The sequence below is a fragment of the Mytilus galloprovincialis genome, chromosome 6 (assembly GCF_965363235.1).
Source record: "Mytilus galloprovincialis chromosome 6, xbMytGall1.hap1.1, whole genome shotgun sequence".
In the NCBI taxonomy this organism is placed as follows: Eukaryota; Metazoa; Mollusca; class Bivalvia; order Mytilida; family Mytilidae; genus Mytilus; species Mytilus galloprovincialis.
In genome coordinates this window covers 62,677,581-62,698,379 of record NC_134843.1, presented here as the reverse complement: position 1 = coordinate 62,698,379, position 20,799 = coordinate 62,677,581, and the positions used below count along the sequence as shown (strand labels likewise).

The window sequence follows — 20,799 nt, the reverse complement described above, 5'->3', positions numbered from 1 at the left end:
GCTGTCTATCGTATTGTTTTCTATTATTGTTTGTTATACAAAAGGCCTATTGATTGTTAGTTTTACACTCTCTCATATCATGGCTTTTTATGACTGACGATATGGTGTGGGATTTGTTTAACTCCAATCCCTCATAGTTACTTAAAGCATTGTAAATTGATGTCCTTAATCCTTGAGGTTTTGGATTTCATTTTATCTAAAGTGTCCACATGCACGTTGTACATTTCATTATATGATTAAAAAATTATGTATGATACACTACTCTGCTCTTTGGTCGGGTTGTTGTCGCTTTACGCATTCCCCGTTTCCATTCTATATTTTATTTCAAAGATTTTTTTTTTTTTTTTTTTTAACATTCATAAATTCTTTATTGCACTCTTTGCTGTTTTAACAAATTACTTAATGTACAGCATTCCATCAAGTATCAAATCAATTTCAATTCAAAAAATTTCATTTAGTAGAAAAATCTACCTGTATGTTCTAGAACTTGTTTTATTTTTTTGTTTTTAAATACTTCTGATTTTGTTGTCAACCTGTTGAAACCTATTTTTTAGAACAATGACACGTTTGCACTTAAATTTCAAAAGAAACTATTGATAGAAATCTGGCTTAATATTTCTTACGCTGAACGCGCGTTTCGTCTACACAACAATCATTAGCGCTCGAACCAAAAACGTTTCATGACAAAATAAAATACAAAGTTGAAGAACATTGAGGATCCGAATTCTAGAAGGTTTTGCTAAAAAGAGCCAAGGATATTTATTCCAGGACCATGAAATTCTTAGTATTTCTAGCATTCCAAATCAATTTTATTCTATTTACCCAAAGTTTATGATATATATGTCAATGCATTCAAATAAGTTTGATCAAATTATGAAAATATCTTTAAGTAGATTGAAATTGTCAGCATGAATATGAAAAATGTATTTATTTATTTGATACATGTTACTAAAAGTCATCATATCAAGGTGTGGAGAAATGTGAACAGTTTCATAATTACCTTGGCTCTTGAAGAAGTCCTAATTCTGTAAATTGAAAACCGTTTATTGCATACATGTTTTAAAATATTGTTTATATATATATATGTTTTCATATTGTGTTGAAATGAATAACGCCAATTGTTTAGACTTGCAAAACAAATGTAGTAGATGAATTATACACTTCACTTTAAATTGAAGTCTAATTGATGCTGTTATGTATTACTGTATAACCTTATAAGCCATAGAAATGCAGTATGTAGGCCAGCTATGGGTTAAATAGTATCACTGCCTTGTGATAGGATATTTGAATCAAAGGCTATGGAAGTAAATTCAGACAGAAAATCCGGGTAGATGGAACTCGTTAGTAACAGCAATTGTCTAAGGGATGGAACCCCCTACAGAGACGCCACAGGTCCTCCGCCTTTGCCGGTCTCAAGCACGGATGAGAAAGGGAGGAGAATTATGCATAGGGCTAGCACCCCTATGATGTAAAAAACCTACGCTACGGAAACCGCACTAGTAAAGTCGGCCTTATGTGCATCGAAGCACGAAAAGGATTAAGTAAGTAAGTATAACCTTTTCCATAAGTGAATGCTGGAATTTGCAGGAAACTTAAAATAATAAGCCATGTACGGATTAGTAATTACTGCATGTCAATGTAGTTAAGGTTTGTTGCAAATTGAATAAGAGATTTTAAAACTAATCCTCTCCTGATGGGGCCAATGCCAGGCGTGTTGCAAATGTTCAATCAACAAGCAGTTTCAAACTGAATAATGATTTTGCCTGTATACTTAATTTACACATAAATGAACTGGTGAACTCTTCTTTTAATCTGTTATGTTGTGAACTTAATATTCCTCCATGATTCTGTTTTCTTAAATATACATACCCGGCTGAGACTGCAGCGTAGAATATGGTTCTGTAAATACCGGATTGCTTCTCTGCACCTCTATATATCCCTCAGATCTAAAGAAACAAATACTTCAAAATAGCATTTGCTTTTAATTGTTTTGTAATTATGTCGTAGAAACTGAATTAACAGATTTCATATAGCATTAGATAAATTTTGGCAACTGAAAACTGTTACATATGATGTTTCCTAAATATTTCACAAAACAATTTTTTTTTATTTTGTGGTCAATATCTCATAGATTATGCATACTTTTAAATTGTTTTGTTTTGCTTTAAATAGAGCTATAGTTTGTGTATCAATAACTATTGTACAGATAATCAGGCGAAACAAATCTTCAAAAAATGGATATGTAAACAGAGGAATACTATAGAGCATTTGCCAAATGTAAAAAGAACTAATAAGGCAAGTAATTTATTTCATTGGAGCAACGATCCATACTTCATCATTCAAATGTATAATATACCGACTGAAATGTTCATGTCATGTTTTCCGTCACCATATATCCATCTGCATTTTTGTAGTTATTATTTAAGATAATGTAATATCTTTTAGTGGAATATAATATTTGACATCAGAGAAATTACATGAGCGGATATATTTCATCTGAATAATAACAGTATCTTAAATACAATTTAAACACCCTGTTAAAAGGAAGTCAAAATTTTGTTTCACGCTATTGTTTATATTAAACAAAGAGATGAACAATTACCGATAAAAAGTTCATATGAATTAAAATATATGTAACCATGATTTTAATATTTGTTTCTCGTCATTTTATACATACCGGATCTTATATTTTTATGTTTATTCAAATCAGATATTTATCTCAATAATGAAAGCTCTCAGGTGTTTCAAAATTGAGTTATATTTTATTGAAAACACGAACAGGTTAAATGTAACATTTGGTACCCATATATAACTTGGAATATATGATCATACACATGTCTTAATTTACAAATTTGACAAAAAAATGTCTAGTTTATACATAGTATAGACACAGTAAATACTAAGATCTTTAAAGAATCCATCCAGTTACAAAATATATTTTTGAGTAAAGCCTTGGTTGAAATCAAAATACATATTAACGAAAAGTTATTAAAACGAGTGTATGTTTTCTAGACTTCATCATAAAATATAAAAAGTAATGTCTGACTAATGTGTTGTTAACATGAAGGATGTCATTTGGTAGATTCATAATAGTTTTAATTTAAATTCCCTGAGTGACATAAGTGGTCTAATCATATATATCCTATCTTCTACTTTACCTTCTTTTTTATGATGTATGGCAAAACATACATGTACATTCCTAATAAACAATCCAAATCTTGCTAGGTAAAAACTTTAAATGTAACAGATAAGCATTGAGATAAGTAATCATCAGTCTTTCTTATATAAGACTTTAATAGTTTTACGAAAAGATAAATGTATCTGAATAACACAATTAAAACTTTGAATAATGAATACTAGTTATAATTTTTAGTTCGAACTTCCAGCGTGCATAATTTAATACACAACAAACAACAAGTAAAACTAGCTCGCAAATAATTATGACCGTAAGATCATCTCAAATTCTCTAATCTTACTGTGGAAAACTGTTAACAATAGTTTTTTTTTTTCTCAAATCAATTTATACATATTTATATAAACAACAACACAAGTCATTTTCTAGACTAGACAATGTATTATAGATTGCACTATGATTAGAACTCACGGATTCGTCTGTGTTACACCCTATAAACATTTATTTTTTTGCAGTTGACGATATTTCAGTACCCGAGTGAGCTGTCATGATTTAGTATGTTCATATAAGTCAACTATTTACATATATGTAAGCCAGTAATTTTGTAAAAGTTCTCTTTCACTTACATAAATGTGTTATAATTTCACACGATGAATTATTATTCATGAAACAAGTACTTCTTTGACAGTTTCTATTAGATTCAACTTGAAAAGATCTTTTAAAACACCCAGTCTCCCATAAAACCATGCAAAACAGTCCACAAGGGGGTCATCAGATTCGATTGAAACTTTGTGTGCTTAAACATCATGATTATGAAAGAACTTCATATTAAAAATATTTCATCTGGTTCCCATGTCTTTCAGCTTGGAGATACTGTAATGTACCGGGAACCAGTTTTCCCATGTTTGAGGCAGTATTTTTCTATGAAATTGACCAATTTCAACACCCTGAAACTTATAAATGCGAAAAATAACGAGATAGAGAATGTTGATTTATTGATCAATCAAGTGTTAAAGCTTTAGAAACGCATCAGTACATACATTTATTACAAGGGAGATAATCTAGTGAAAAATATTTTCAGAAAATCATAAAAAGTACATATTTTAAAAGCTATCCAGCCTTTGGTCCATTAAAAATATTAAGATGACTCACTTTGTTTTATCAATTGGAATACTTAATTATGCATTTTAGCTACATGTAGTTCAACTATATGTGTTTAAAAGTTACCGTCCGTGTTGTTCATGGCTTTAATCATGTTAATAAAACCAGATGTGGGGTACACAAAAATGAAACAGCAGCCGTGCACCACAACACAAACCAAACGATATCTAGAGGTCAACATCCGGTCTTTAACAATATAAAAAAAATCGTATGGAAATTGACACAGTTTGTTTACATCCACTTCATTATAACTTTGGTGGATAGTTGTCTCATTGGCAATCATACCACATCTCCTTATTTTTATAGTGTCTGATAACTAGTACCGTAGTTTAATTTCCACAATTGTAAGATCACGGAATAAGACGTAACACCGAATTTGTACACACCATGAGCAATACGACGGGTGTTACATGCGGAACAGGTTTGATTACCCTTTCAAAGCACCTGGGATAAACCAAAATGTTTTGTTTGACTGTAGTATTAGTAGAATGTTTGTTCTTTGGGCGCTTTTCTTCTTTGCCATGATTTTATAAGTCTCTCTTCGACTAAGTTATAAGTTTTGATTCTCTCTTTGGGTTCCTCCGCAATTTGTTTCTCGCCATGATTTATTGATGTTATAATCTAATTATATAACAGTCTCCGGGACAAGTTTGCAATTCAGCTGAGTGCAAACGTTGTCACCCTAAATTTTTGGAGTTAAGTCAAAATGAAGTTGATAACTTGGTTGGTATTGGTTCCCTGATATTTGTCCTAAATTTTTTTGCTCTAGCACCACTTTTGAAAAAGTTATGCCCCTTTTTTCAACAATTTCATCAGAGGAAAAGTAGTTTTCCTCAAGAGAATTCAAATTGTAGGTTGTTTATTGATTACGGATAGTGTGTTTAATCTATTTTAATAAAAACCTGTAAGAAGTAATCCGTATTTTCATGCCAGGACCAAATTACTGAATACTGGCTTGCGATATGACAGTCCACTAACGGAGGTATCGACCAAGTGGAAGTAAGTAATAACATTAACAGTACCAATGTTACTATACAAAATGAGCACGTCAACAATAAACCTTAAGTGATACCAGAGCAAACAAATCTAGTTTTTTGCTCAAATATAAAAAAACAAAAAAGTCAATATCCACAATGCTCTTTATACACAATATCAAAAAGGTGTGAATAGCGGTTAAATCTGCAGAATTTATACTGAATGCTGTTTAATAGTAAGTTATCAAAACTTAATCATATTAGAAAATATTGAAACATAATGCAGTACCTGTACATATAGGTCAAGCATGCAGCTTATTTATGTTTCTTTTCTAACCAGAAATGCTTTTAAAATAAGCAAAATCTGAAACATATATATTTCAAAAAATGATATACTTTTTACACATTTTATTTGATTTCATCGACTAGATCGAGTATTTAATCTTTCCTAAAATATATATCGTTTGTGCAATAGCGTACCATGTTGATGAAAGTAGGCTTTTTAAAAATAGAAATCGTTTCATATCTAGTGGTGTTCCGCGATTGCACGATAGTGGCATTTAAAGTTGAAAAGGAAACGATGATGACAAAACACTTAACAAACGGAAATTTGACAACTTATTATACCAAGCACTTACGTATCTACTAATCTCTCATCTTCAGCTTATTTCCGGAAATTGATATTTTCTTTCAATAAAATCTACTTCCTTTTTACGCGTGTCAACATGAATTGGATCACAACTAGTAATTATACGGATCGTTTTCCAGATATTTGACTTTAAATATACTGAACAATATAATAAAAGAAGAATGTATTTACAAATATGTTCAATGAAAACACGCTGATGTACCAACAGTTGTTCCTATCAAGATCGTTTGAAGTAATTTTCCACAAAATTTGGCAGTATATAGTAAATGAAATGATGTTTTTTTTTACTAAGTACTTAAAATCTCATTAAGCATGGTTATACATGTTTGCATTGCGCCACAAGTACAAAGAAGTTAGTAACACCACTTAATAAATAGGTTTCTACCACGATCTGAAAAGCTGAAAACAATCGATCAACGCGTTATAAAAAAGAATTAATCGTTGACAAATTTGAAAATTAAATGTACATGCATGTACGATAATACTACACTTCAAAGTGTATTCTTTAAAATTTACGCTTATCATAAAGCAACGAGTGCTTTACGCTATCAAAGACCAATGAACTGAATGGGTTTTGGCTCAAAGTACTCGCATCTGAAGTCCGGTCAAAATGGGAACGTTAAATCCGATGCCTCGTCAAGAGAGAGTGACACGCTCTTTGTATGTTAAGAACCCTTGCAACAACTGTTTGAGGGGTCAGTAGGTGAACTGTTGCAAGGCATAATGTCTGCCCCTATTCAATATACCCTCATTTTCTAATGGCATTTAAAATTCCCCACCAAAAATCATCCCGGACGGCGTCTACCTACAGGACCTACCTATTATATTTATTATTAATATGGTCTTGTCCTGAATATGCATGAAAAATTTGCCACTGGACGTCAATCAATCAAAGTACTCGCCATGCTCACTAAAAAAATACCATTCGAGGGTTTTGATCATGCACGAGTATATAACGATAAAGAGATGTAGTATGTTTGTCAATAAAACAATTATCCACCACAGACCAAATTACACGGATGTAAGTAAAAAGTAAAAAACAAAAATACCGAACTCCAAGATAAATTCAAAACGGAAAGTCTCTTATCATTTCCATAGTAACCTTTAAGTCTAAATATATGATAAACGGGACAACTTTTATACTCTTCTCTTTTAATTTTGTTTCTTGACGGTGGTGTTTCATTCGCTTTTTTTTATTCAAACGAGGCGAGGGGATAATAAAACACATAAGTTAGATATAATCTACACCATTATGGCGAAACAAAAGAAAAAAACCTATAAAAACAAAGACATACAACATTCTAAAAAAACATAAAACAAACAAAAATAAAGATTTTGCATGCAAAGCGAATAAAAAAACAAAACAAAACAACATACAATAATGAGTCAATCGTTCAGTCACCGAGTATAAGGTATTTACTATTGAACAGGCAGTTGTGTATGATACTATCAGTTTAATATGCAATAATATTTTAATTTAAATTGCTACAAACAAATATAATATTACAATGAAGGACAATGAAAAAAAATGGCGTGACGGATTTTGAATTAAAGTGGTGTATCGTATATTCAATATCGTAGCGGCTACTTAGGGCTACGTAGATTTATGACTATTGAACGTGTAGCTAGCCTAGCTGCTACATAGATATTGATAGCAGCTATGCTAGCTACTCGTTCAGTAGACACAAATCTACGTAGCACTAAGTAACCGCTACGATTTTGAACGCAACCATGATTAGAATGTAAATGTATCATGGGAAATATTCGTAAACTTTTAACAGATGTAAATAAATAAGGAGTATTTTGTTATATAACACTTCTGTTTTAACGATTTAAAAGAATATTTTATAAATAATAAGCAATTATTATTTATTATATCTAGATTCGTTCCAGGTCATCGACTTGAAAAGGAAAATAAACACATATCCTTAGTTATTTTAATAAAAGTTTAAGTAGTTGACATTCTTTGTATTGAAAAAGTTTGTGAATTGATCCGAGGGTAAATTTTATTGATTGAGTTCCAGTTTACTTTTAGTTCATTAACTTATTTCGAATTTTGACATGAATAGAATTTGAACTTTTGATTTTTCCTTTCGCAGAAGTCCTAAAACTATGCAAGATACAATGTAATAAACGATTCATAATCAGGGCTGGACAGCTACATGTATATATACAATAAAGTAAGACATTTCAATAGTTGATAACAACAATAAAATAAAATCACCATGGAAATAAAGATAAATATCAAAAAGCTGTATCGTGCAAAACTGAAACAAGCAAAACATTTTATATATGACAGTAGTACACTCTTTTTATCTCTTGATAACAAAATGACCAAGATGTGCACTTTAACACTCTTTAGATTAAACTCTCTCTCTCTCTCTCTCTCTCTCTCTCTCTCTCTCTCTCTCACACACAACAAACACTGTAATAAGTGTGTGTATGACTTAAGAAAATATTTGAAATAAAAAATGACCCTGGTTTTTTTTTTATAGTTACGGCGTGACTGACATAAAAGCAACCTTCTTATCTAAAAGAAGAACTTCGATCGTGTATTTAGAGTCAGATTGATATGAATTTTTGAAATACTTAGCATTGGGGCTTCGATGGGGGTGTATTCATTTATATTTTCTTCAGTTTTAAGGCCATTAATCTCTATTCCTTTATTATTGCTGTCAAGTGTTATCTAACTTTTAAATGTTAGTTCTCTATTATACTCTTTTCTGTTAACCACATCCAGATCTTCTTTGAATTTTGCGAATGTAAAAATCATACACTTTAAACTGGACTGGTAATATTTCTACATCTAAACAAGTTTAAAACAAAACTGGAGTAAACAAAAACATCAGTTTTAAAGATGTTATTCATTTTCAGTTTCTGGTAAAGGATCAGCCTTCCTAGTGAAATCTATATCGACATAGTTGGTCCTGTTTTCAGCTCCAATGATAACATGTCGATTTTTTGGCTCCCTGGTGAAGGATACTTCTATGTATGTTAAACCATCCTTATTTTTGCTCTTAAAAATAAAAAAAAAACACTCATAAGATCAATGCTTAAATTAGGTCCTTGATGATGTTGATACTTAGAAGTTGTTAAATATTCTACTGCATTTGTCAAAGTCATGAGTGCGTACTTAAAATAACACTTCCGTTTTTATTAGTTAAAATTATATCTCATTTTAATAGAAAAAAATGCATAAAATATATTATACTATATGAAATGGCAGTAAGGTAGCTGAGGTGTCTAAATATTTGACGATATATTTTCCGTTAACTTCTGTAAAAGACTTCTGGGTCAATGTACTTTCATAATTCTATATAAAAACTAGGGGTCACGGATCTTGTTTTGTCGTTAAAATACATTGAAATTAACGAATCACAGTTATTTGATATGGGTTGTATAGGAGAAATTTACATTTTTCCTTATTGAGGAAACATTAAACGATAGAATTGGTTAAAATTCAATAAGAAAATATTACTTTTCATAAATACTTCATAAATATTAAATAAAAATAAGGGGTCACGGGCCTAATTTTTCTGAAGAAGAAAAAAACACAATTTGTCCTATCAAATTCAATATAAATATCTGCCCTTGATTTTCTTTTTCTTTCTTTCTGAAAATATAAAATACACTTAACTGCACTTATTTTTGATATTTTAATCTTTAAATTTTAAATTTTTAAAGTTTCTGTAGTACATTGAATGATACTTTGTCAAATATTTTGAAACCCCAAAAGTGTTTTTGTAACATGACCAGAAGGGATGCTCAGAAAAAAGACATAGAGTTATGAAGGATAGCGTTTGAGTGCACGAATGACTCCCATCACATAGGATTGAATTACTAATAATTAATTTCAGCATTTGAATGAAATGCTTTTCTAATTCATAACAATGTTATTGGGACTGATGGTTTATGTTAATAATAGTATATCAAATTGAGTAATCTATTTTCTTTGAATATTTTTTACGATTCTATTGACTACACATTTTTATTATTGATAACATACAGGAACAAGATTTTATTTTGTAACTCAATATCGTATTTGTTTTTATCCCTAATTTTCTATTCACCTTCCTTCTGACAGAAATTATTTATTCCAAAAATTAACAATCAATCAATCATGTATTAAAACATGATCTAATTAGGATTTGACAAACTTGGATAAGTACTTATTACAACTTGTCACTACCAAAACAGTAGCTGTAAATATAGAAAAGAGAAGATGTGGTTTTATTGCCAACTCTCTAGAAAAGACCAAATGACACAGAGATAATTTTGAACGCATGTTAACGTCGTGCTACGGTGACCTATAGTTGCTAATGTCTGTGTCATTTTGGTCTCTTGTGGACAGTTGTTTCATTGGCAATCATACCACATCTTCTTTTTTATATAACATGTACAAATCGTAGTTGTCTCATCAAAATATGGCTATACAATTTTCTTATTTTATTTTTAGCTTACATGTATGATATAAACCATTGTAAAAGTATTATCATTTTCTACACGTGATATTGGATTTGTTTTTACACAATAAAGAAAAACTGCATAGAAAAAACATAGATAAAGTGAAACAAACCCGTCCAGATGGCTTTGTTTTCAACGGTTGATGTATCAGCAAATCTGCATCGCCTTGATTTGCATATACATTGTCGTTCTCTGTGTAATCTATCTCTAAAAAATATAATTAAAAAAAATATAAATCTTAATTAATATGTTTGAGAAAGCAACCTAACAATAAAAGGTTATCGAAAGAAGGCTATGGTTAGGGTCCATTTTGACGAATCAAAATGTTGATCAAGATGATACTTTATCAGATACTTTATATTTGCCAGACATAGCCTTCTCAAAACTGATAGAAGCACATCATGAGTAGAAACACTCGGTCGCAGTCACGCCGCTGCCACATGTGGAGCAGGATCTGCTTACCCTTCTAGAGCACCCCCGGTTTGTGATGGGGTTCGTGTTGCTTGGTCTTTAGTTTTCTTTGTTGTGTTTTGTATACTGTTGTTGGTCTTTTGGTATTTTTTTTTGCCATTGCGTTGTCAGTTTATATTCGACTTTTGAGTTTGAATGTCCCTTTGATTCCTTTCGCCTCTCTTTTATTGTTTGAGGTTCTTTTTCAACTAACCAAAATGTTTATCAAGATGATACTTCATCCAATTTCAATCATAGCATTCTAAAAACTGATAAAAGCACAAGTTGTGAGGAGACACACTCGGTCAAAGTAAAACATCATGTTTAACCCCGCCACAGTTTTGCAGCTTTCCCAAGTCTGGAACCTCTAGCCTGTGTTTGTCTTGTGTGTTTTTGGTAGTCATGGGCTGTTTTCTGCTCTTTGGTCGGGTTTTTGTCTCTTTAACACATTCCCCGTTCAATTTGTATTTTAAGAAAATGACAATTGACCCCACTATCGATTGTGATCGTTCACAATTCTACACATCAATACTACAAGATAAATCATCTTTATATTTCAATTTCTGAGCTTACGTAGCTAACTGTTCCATAACTTTTATTGATCCTATCGATTAGCGTACTAGTTCGAAAGATTAATCATCGTCAAAATTAGGGTGAAGAAACATTGGCTATAGTTTTTTTTTTATTTGATTTAAATCAACATGAACAATAAATAGCTTACTTTTATTTGATTTGTCTACAACTGCATATTCATCATTTGCTGTTTCAATTTCGTCTTCTGAAATACAATAGAATAGTAAATTGAAGAAATATGCCTACCTCTCCCCCAAACAAAAATAAGAAATAAAAAAGGAGAAAGAAAATCGACATGAAATTTGTGATGTACTTGTTTAGACAGTATTAACTGTTTGGTTTCCAGAAAAAAAAATGATGAGGGTTTTTAATGAAGTTATAAAAATAAGATGTAATACTCCTCTATGTCCGTTTGGTCTTACAGTTTAAGGATAGTTGTTTCATTAAATATCATACCACATCGCCTTATTTTTATATTGTATGCATTTCTATGTTTATTTCTATTGTTAAAAAAATGTAAAACTAATTATTTAATTTGCGCAAGGTTATCTTTATATAAAACAGGGGTAAAGTAAACAAGGAATGAAAGTAGCCATTGAAAGTTGGTAAAAGTGATTCCCAACAATTTATCACAGAAAACGAGGTACAAATTAAAGACGAATGATCCCAATTCTGAATCCAAACCATATATTTTTTGCTTATGTGCGATTGTTTGTCAACTGGCAAAGATTTAAAAAAGGGGGTTTGATATTATATTAGTTTATTCCGGCACATATTCATATTCCTGTCACAAGTCCTGCATCTCGTCTGATTCAATAGTTATCTTATGTCATATCTAAATGCTATCTTGAAAACTAATAGTTGATGGCAGATATTCGATTGTTTCTGCCAAATTCATTCACAGTTTTTATTGACTCGGGACGATTCATGACTTGTTATATTGTATAGACAGCAATCTATTCATGATAAAAGTGTATTACCCTTTAGAAGTCTCGATAATATCTTGTCGTTGGGTTGCTGTCTCATTGCTACACCTTAGATTTCCTTTTATTTAGTGTTCGGACATGAACCCAAAGACGACATTGGAGCTATTTCCAATTTTTAACCTAATGTTAAAACTAAAGATATTGATAATTGTTTCCTGTTCAGCTTGATGAAATGAAACTTTTTTGACAGTGATTTTTTTTTAATTTCTAATTAAATATTTGTATTATCCGATAGTCCTCGTTTTGTCATTCGTCAAGGTTCTTTATGTCAAAAATGTAATTGATAAAATGATTGATTGAAACTTTTCCCAAAAATGTGTACCACATCATTTACACGTTAGACATTATACTTTAAAAGACTACCATAGTCTTTTCCTAACGGAACTCCTTTGCACTCACAATAGTTATTCAATGTTTTCATGGTGGTATTTAATAAACTAAGATCGTCTTTGAAGTACTGTTATTTAATACCTGATAATACAATGATGTTGAAATAAGGAACAAATCATTAAGACAATCCGAGAAAACCATCGTACACATTGCATTATACACTTTCCATAGCACTGAATATTGGAAAAATTATGAAAAAAAACCCCTTCAAACATACTAGGTTTTGTACGCCTGACGCGCTTTTCTTATACATAAGACTTACATAAGACTCACCAGTGACGATCGAATCAAAACAGTTTGAACGCAACTAAAAACAGAATATTTATGAAAGTTACTTACCTTTGTAATGTACCTTTTTAGATTTGGATTTGGGTTTAACAACAGAAGCATATTCGGCATTCGCAGGTTCATTAGACAAGTTAGAATCTTCGTGTCCTACATGAGGAATAAGAATAAAAATAGAATGTTTCTCACCTTAAATAACATAAAAATATGCAATGCATACAGGTAGGATCCACTATTTCAGAGATAAGGACTAACGGCTATCTCTAGAAATAACTATTACACGCCTACATATTTAATTGCTGTGTTTTTCAATCGTTTACTCTTACAAGCTTCATATTTTCTCTGTTTTAAAAAAAAACCTCTGTAGAATTTTAAGTCTGCATTGCCTGTTCAAATTTTTAGCAATACAATTTCATATTAATAACAAAGGATTCGTCTGTACCTTATGGAAAATATAGCTTAAAATGCTCGGACAGCTGATGATCTAATTAAGACCAAATGGTTTGATATTTTTCTCTCTCGTTTTTTATGAATACAACAAAATCTATAGCATACTCTTTATCAATTTGCTAAATTTTACATATTATCATATGTATTTAGTTTGTAAAGACAAAAGTATTTAATAGTAGTAGGACACATGCTTTACTTCAACCTGTTCAATTACTAGTATTCAACATTAACCTGGATTTTTATTTGATTTTAATATATATATCCCTTTCCTTGTCTTTCGCAATGACTTTGTTTAGAAAGAAAGGACTTTTCAATTGCCTCACAACTCCACCATGCTATGTTTGTCTTGAAGAAATTTAATCACGTAAAACTGTCATTTCATGTCAACATACAACATTTTTAGCACCCCGGCACTACTCAGATTTGTCTTTTGGGTTTGGTACGTATGCTTATATTATTTCAAGTTCACGTCTAAAACCATGTAAATAAATCACTACGATCCGACAACACCACTAGAGTTAATCGATATAAATAAGTATATAAGCAGGACTGTATGCACAACTGCAGTATACTAGTGCTGTTTGAAAATTTCACAATATAAAATTTCCAATATTTCACTTTGATATTTACCTGAGTTACGCCGTTTGAATTTCTGTTGTACCTTATCAACTGCTGCATACAACACATTGCTTTCTGTAAATTCTAAAACAAAATTTAAGTAATTAGTTTTCATACTTTTTACTGTAATTATATTGTAGACATACAAGTACGCAGCAAACATAAACACAGTAAATGAACGGAACTAGAGGATATTGTAGTTAGTTGACAGGCTAGACGAGAATTGCACCATCTTAACTTTGCAATTCCATCTTGTAATTTGAAGTGAAAAGAGGATTTTGGCAATCTATAATCTGGCATGGTACAAATGTATTCACTGAAAACAAAAAAGGCCTAATGCATGCTGTTTAAGGTAAAGGGGAAGGTTGGTGCCTTCACATAGGTTTTGTACTATGACACCACTGTCCCAGGTTAGCCACATTCTGTGTGTGCCTTTCCAAAGTCAGAAGCCTGTAATTCAGTTGTTGTCGTTGGTTGCTGCATATCATATTTGTTTTTTTTTGTTCAATATTTTGTACATAAATAAGACCGTTCGTTTCTCGTTTGAATTGTTTTACATTTGTCGAATTGTTTTTTTTATAGCTGACTATACTGTGTGGGTTTTGCTTATTGTCGAAGGCCGTACGGTGATCTTTATTTGTTTATTTCTGTGTCATTTGGTCTCAAGAGGTGATTTGTCTCATATGCAATCATACCACATATTCCTATGTTTATAGAACTTATTTTTTTAATAACTGAATGTGACTTTTTTCCTTTGTAATTCTGGTTATTTCAAGCATTCCTGTCAAGTTTTGTCATAATCAGTTCAACAGTTGAGAAAACTTTAGAGTAATGTAAGACGACAATTACAGCGATTCGACCAAAATTTCTTCGAAAAATCTAATCATCATGATAGAATATAGTGTGGACCAATAAATGATCAAATATTTATCTCATCTGCCTACAAACAGTTGAATAGGATACAAAAGATGACTATATGATATTAAATATCACTGATGGATCTCTTTGTCTTCCTTATAAGACTCTTATGGTCCATTTATACCTCTTATTTCTTCAAAATTTCAACTTTTTAGGCCAATAAATAAAAATTTTGGGGTTACTTAGACTTATGTATGATAGAAATGTAACCATAAATGAGTAATTGAAGTATTCAAGTTGAATGAACTATCCATATAAAGTGAAATGTCTCAAAGAAGGTTTCAATAAGTCCATCCGTAAAATTTAAATTTACGCCCCATTCCAGAGAGGGACACAGAAAGCTAGTACTCTTAGTGAATTATTTGTTCTTACTGCTTTTAAATTAATTTCATTTACTTATAACTATATATTTATTGAAGTATTACTTAGGAAAAATCTTCTATTATAGCAGAATATTAGAAATTAGGAGAAAAAGATCTAAAACACTGAGTGTGGCTTGTTCCGTTTACTAATTTTCATGGTAGAGTCCAATTTCAAAGAAATGTTCTCATAAAATGTGTTTCGGAGACACAATCCACTCAGAATATATCATTTTTTTGTAATATTTCACTTTAAGCAAGAAATGTTAACAACTGAAAGTACTCCCAAGGTCAAAGGTGTATGTGTAGCTTCCCATATTAGGTGTTACACACCATTGATTTTCCCATATGAGTCTATGTTAAATTTGCATTTTTCGCAAAATTGTGCAAACTTTATCTTTGTTTCATATTAAAAAATACTTGGCATGAGTAAAGTTTTATCATGTCCAGTACTATTGAAAAAATTTCACATAAATTTCATTGTATATAAGAAAATAACCATCACTGAAAGTTAACCAATCAAATGCACCTCTTTTTTAACAGTGTACAAGCTTTAGTAACCATGTAACCTCAGGTTTCCAAAATATTCTATAGAAACCCCAAATAAATAAATAATGGTGCTTTGAAATACCTAAGATATATGAACCAGCAATGCTTTACTGCAATGAAATGTAGGATGAAAAACCTACAACTGTCAAATTCAAGGGATATTTGTTTTGACCTATTTTCGTATGCAACCAAGAAAATTAATTGGTCGTCCCATTATGGTGACCAATTAATAATAAGATGGCTATCTAAGCTTTGCGAGCATTTCGTTTGTTTCTACAATGTTCTAGGAGACAAAACATATCTTATATTACCCTATACTTAAATACTAGTACATGTAATCTTTTATCCTTTCATGTAAAAATGTTAAGTTGTATAATTCCAAGATATTTGGTTGTAATCGACCTTGTTTTGACATGGACCACCCATAGGTCAACAACATGAACTGTGTTGTAAACAACCATTGGAATAAATTAGCTCAAAATAGATGCAAACATTTTCTTACTAGTACAATGTAGTATCTGATTTTTATTTAACAATTGCATATTATCTATTTTTCTGATCGATTAAAAAAAAATGATCACTAAAAAAACAAATACTAATATGACGACCTATTATCGTCGACCAGTATAATCATAATATATCTACCTTTAGCGCAAACGCAGTAATACACAAAAACGGCTGTTTCGCGTTACGACCAACTTATTTAAACTACCAGATATTCTCCTTTTTCGACATCAAAACCCCCAGTTTACGCAGGCCAAGATCCAGATACAATATGTATTTATCTTTATTCTACAGCAAAATAAACAAATCAGTTCACTTCAATTTATTGTTCATGGTAAAATTTCATTAAACGAAAATTCCGCGAAATGATGTTATTGTCTTGGCATGGCAACGAAACAAGGTGACGTCACAAGTATGTTTCCGTAAACAAAAAATCAAATGTAAATACCGGGCGTTTTAAAGCTTCTTGTACGCCTCAGAACGAATAAAATAACATTGGAAGAAAATATATAAGTGAACAATGCGATTGAAAAAAAATAATCATTGAGTTATATATTATTACTGTTTTTTTTCAAAATTGGATAAAACGGAACAGCCAAAACAGTATCGTATGTATAAGGCTTTCGCGGTTAACAAACATACCGAATTTGTCCTATTAGAATCGAAATAATTCATGGCAGCCGTAGATTTGTTTTCATTTAACCATGGGTTAGGCATTTATATTCGTATTTTACCCCTTGCTAACGCTCAGGGTAAAATAATCGAATATAAATTCCCAACCAATGGTTTAATGAAAACAAATCTACGGCTGCCATGAATTATTTCTTAATTAAACTGCTACATTGCGTATGCCTCATACAAGTTAAAAGCCTCCTCAATATCTTTTTTTTGTATTTCTATGCTTGTTATTGTCCGTTTAACAATATTCAGTGGGTGGTGATAATCCCAGAACAATCACTTATAAATTAAATATTGTATATTCTAGTAACATACCACTTGTGCTGCCTCTATTTCTTCTGTTGAAAAACATATATACAGAAATAACTATCATAAGAATAACTGCACTACCACACCCAATACCAATAAATATCGGGGTCATGGAGGCTGATTTTGATGGTGATTTAACGGTAGGTTCCACTGAAATATAGACGGAAAAGGGAATAAAAAAGTTACAAAACATGATTATTCTATTACTGTATCAATGTCATAATAAAATATCTAACTGAATGTATGCTTTGTTGATTAGCACTATAATAACACAAATAAACGCGTATCTCCTATGAAATAATTCCCTGAAATCATAACATTCAACCCATAACGTTACGATATTAAAAAAAAGAAATGTGTACAAAAAGGATTATTGGCAACGAAACAATTATCAACCATAGTCCAAATGAAATAGATTCGAGCAACTATATGTCACCATAGACCTTCGACAATGATCTAAATCCATTCTGTAGACCCAGACATGACAAAATTTCAAAACATTTAAACAAGAGTTTAACAAATGCAAAACAATTGGACAGACAACATCAAACGACAACCATTTAAATATTTACATGCTCCTGACTTCGTAAGACACCGGTTTAATCATGTTGGAGTTCCACCTTAACTTGTGACAGTATTGAACGGATCTAAGTGAACTCACAGTTACTGAAATCTTGTCGAAAGCAAATTACAACTTATGATTAAACTAATAAAAGTTATCCCTGACTTATTTATCAATCTGTACACATCTAACGGATTTAGTTTACATTTTACAAAAATAAAATTGATTATTTGCTATATATATCAACCTACATGAATATTAATATCATCCTGATATTCATATATTAAGTAATCTAAAGTGGTGGCATATAATTCTGTGTTTGAAGCATATTTATTTGTGTAATGTCCAAACATAAATGCAATGCTGAGTTAGCAATTGATATGTTCGTTATTTTTGTTATTAAATTTCATATATTTCAAAACAGATAACTAGTACAAATTATAAACATGTTATTTCTAATGATAACAGTATTAGTTGAGACAACTAAATTATATTACACTTGACTTGATATTTATTTTTTTGTATCTAGGGAGAAGCTTCTATTTAATAATTTTTATCATAATTGACAAAAACCTCAAAATTAAATATGTTTAGATATATTGCCGTTTTCTTATTGAGATTAAAAAAAACAGAATAAAATAAATCTCATTGAGCATGTTGAGAGTATTTAACAGCTAACCATCTGTACTAAATGAAACTTTTTTTTTTGGGATGTCGTGGTGTCATGTTGGTGTTGATTGGTCACTGACTATTCCTCTCATGTACGGAGCATGTGTTTTTGTTTTTAAGTAAACTGTCTGATATGGAAAGTTCTTATTTCAGAAGTATACAGTATGGGTGTCATTAAGTACTCGAATATTCGAGTACCAATTGGTAGTACCGAGTATCGAATATCAAAATGATACTAGACAAATCATAAAAGAAAAGGTAAAACACCGCATAAAGAATATATGAAACCTAAGAAAAATAAAAATTATTAATCTGGTTGGTGACCTTACCTTCTGTTTTAAATTCAAGTGATGCATTTCTTTGTCCATGTATGTTCTTTGACACAACAGTTACTTGATATGATGTGTCTGGTTTTAGCTGATCTAATGTGTAGTATACCGTACTCCCCGTTCTAATATTACTAGTTTGCACATTCCTCTTGTCCCATTTGAAATCATCTGTAGCTTTATAATGAACCGAAAAGGTTTGCTCGTGTCCACCATTGAATCCAGCTATCCAGGATATATTTAATGATCGAAACGTTGCTGTTTCGACAGAGAAATTTTTCGGTGTTTCTGGTTTATCTGAAATTAGTATGGAAAGTAGTATTAGTAGTAGTCACAACAGTAAAAGTAGACGCAGTTGTTTGTTTGCTTGTGACATTTTGGCTAAGTGTGAATTTGTATTGAAATGCATTGAAAGCAGGAGACGCTTACCCAGTTGAATGATTTGGTCTGACTTCTTTTATAGTTCATAAGAATCCCTCAATTATTGTTTGGTACCTTAAATTATATCTTCAAACAGATTCCGGTATTTAAACATCAGTGAACCACTGTATGCATCTAATCAAATATAATAATTGCATTGATACATAAAAATGTAATTACCTTGCGGTTTCAAAGTAATATTTTCCACAATACATCCTAATTGGTTACATATTTTGATTCCATACACACCAAAATCCTCTTCCGTTCTAATATGTATTTTGGAATTAATTTTATGTTTGTAATCATATCTTTCTTTCAGAATAGTCCATTTGAAGTTAGTCACACGTAACCATGTTACATTTGGCGTCGGAAATGATATAAAATTCAGTACTATACTTTCTTCTGTACCAACTTTTGTTCCTATTGTTCCTGATTCTGCTGTCGCATTCCTAGGTTTACCTGCAACACGCTTTATAAAATGTAAACACAATAACTGAGCGATAGATTGTCTCTCAAAATGGTAATTTAAATTAGAAGTTTAAATTTTCAAAGTCGAGCAATCGTTAGAAAGGCTAAACTTTAGAATTTTGTTTTTATTCTTTTTATCTATCTGATTATTATGACAGGTACATCTTTAAAATATTTATTAACGTATTACATTGTATTATCATATTTAAAGTCGGTGGTAATAGGGATTTTCATTTGACTTTTCGCCAGTTTTGCTAGTGCTTTTGATTTGATTAAATACAAGGTACTCTTGTCATGAAGAAAGATGATTGGACATGAGACACCAAAGAACGTTAAAAAAACAAAACATGAATGATCAGCAACGAAGCTTGAAAGTTTTTAAATACTAAGGATTTTTACCTCAGGAATAGATTACCTTCGCTGTATTTGGCAAAACTTTTAGGAATGTTTGGTGATCAATACTCTTGAACTTCGTATTTTTTTATTTTTTGGCTTTTTAAAAAAAAAAAAATTCGAGCGTCACTGATGAGTCTTTTGTAGACGAAACGCGCGTCTGGCGCAAATACAAAACGTCAGTCTTTGTATCTACGATGAGTTTATTATTCATCATTAAAAAGCTTTTAAAAATTTTAATTTTTGTTTTCGGACTATCTAATAAAGAAACAATATTTACAATACATTTCTTCAACAATAGTCTGTTTAAGGGGCACCCAATACTTTGATTGAATAGAAACTTGATCGTTTAATTTTCACAAAGTTTTCTCAAAAATATTTACTTTGACCTGTTGACGAAAATGATTTCGCAAACATGTGTGTGCATGCCTCTCCTATTCTATGTATTACAAAGAACATTTAATATAAAGATAAGGAGATAAAGTATGATTGCTAAAAAGACAACTATCTA

At 31.0% G+C, this 20,799-nt stretch overlaps 1 protein-coding gene across 1 annotated transcript in view; it reads right to left on the bottom strand.

The window, feature by feature from the left end:
* Positions 1–7,199: 7,199 nt before the first annotated feature.
* Positions 7,200–20,799, bottom strand: part of LOC143080060 (nephrin-like) — a 50,222-nt gene continuing 36,622 nt past the window's right edge. Inside the window, exons 11-18 of the mRNA XM_076255718.1 lie at positions 19,608–19,886; positions 19,011–19,304; positions 17,457–17,600; positions 14,146–14,217; positions 13,120–13,215; positions 11,553–11,609; positions 10,494–10,588; positions 7,200–8,933 (exon numbers count right to left, since the gene is read on the bottom strand). Coding sequence (XP_076111833.1) covers positions 8,778–8,933; positions 10,494–10,588; positions 11,553–11,609; positions 13,120–13,215; positions 14,146–14,217; positions 17,457–17,600; positions 19,011–19,304; positions 19,608–19,886 — 1,193 coding nt within the window. The 3' untranslated portion in view covers positions 7,200–8,777. The remainder of the gene's footprint in view (positions 8,934–10,493; positions 10,589–11,552; positions 11,610–13,119; positions 13,216–14,145; positions 14,218–17,456; positions 17,601–19,010; positions 19,305–19,607; positions 19,887–20,799) is intronic.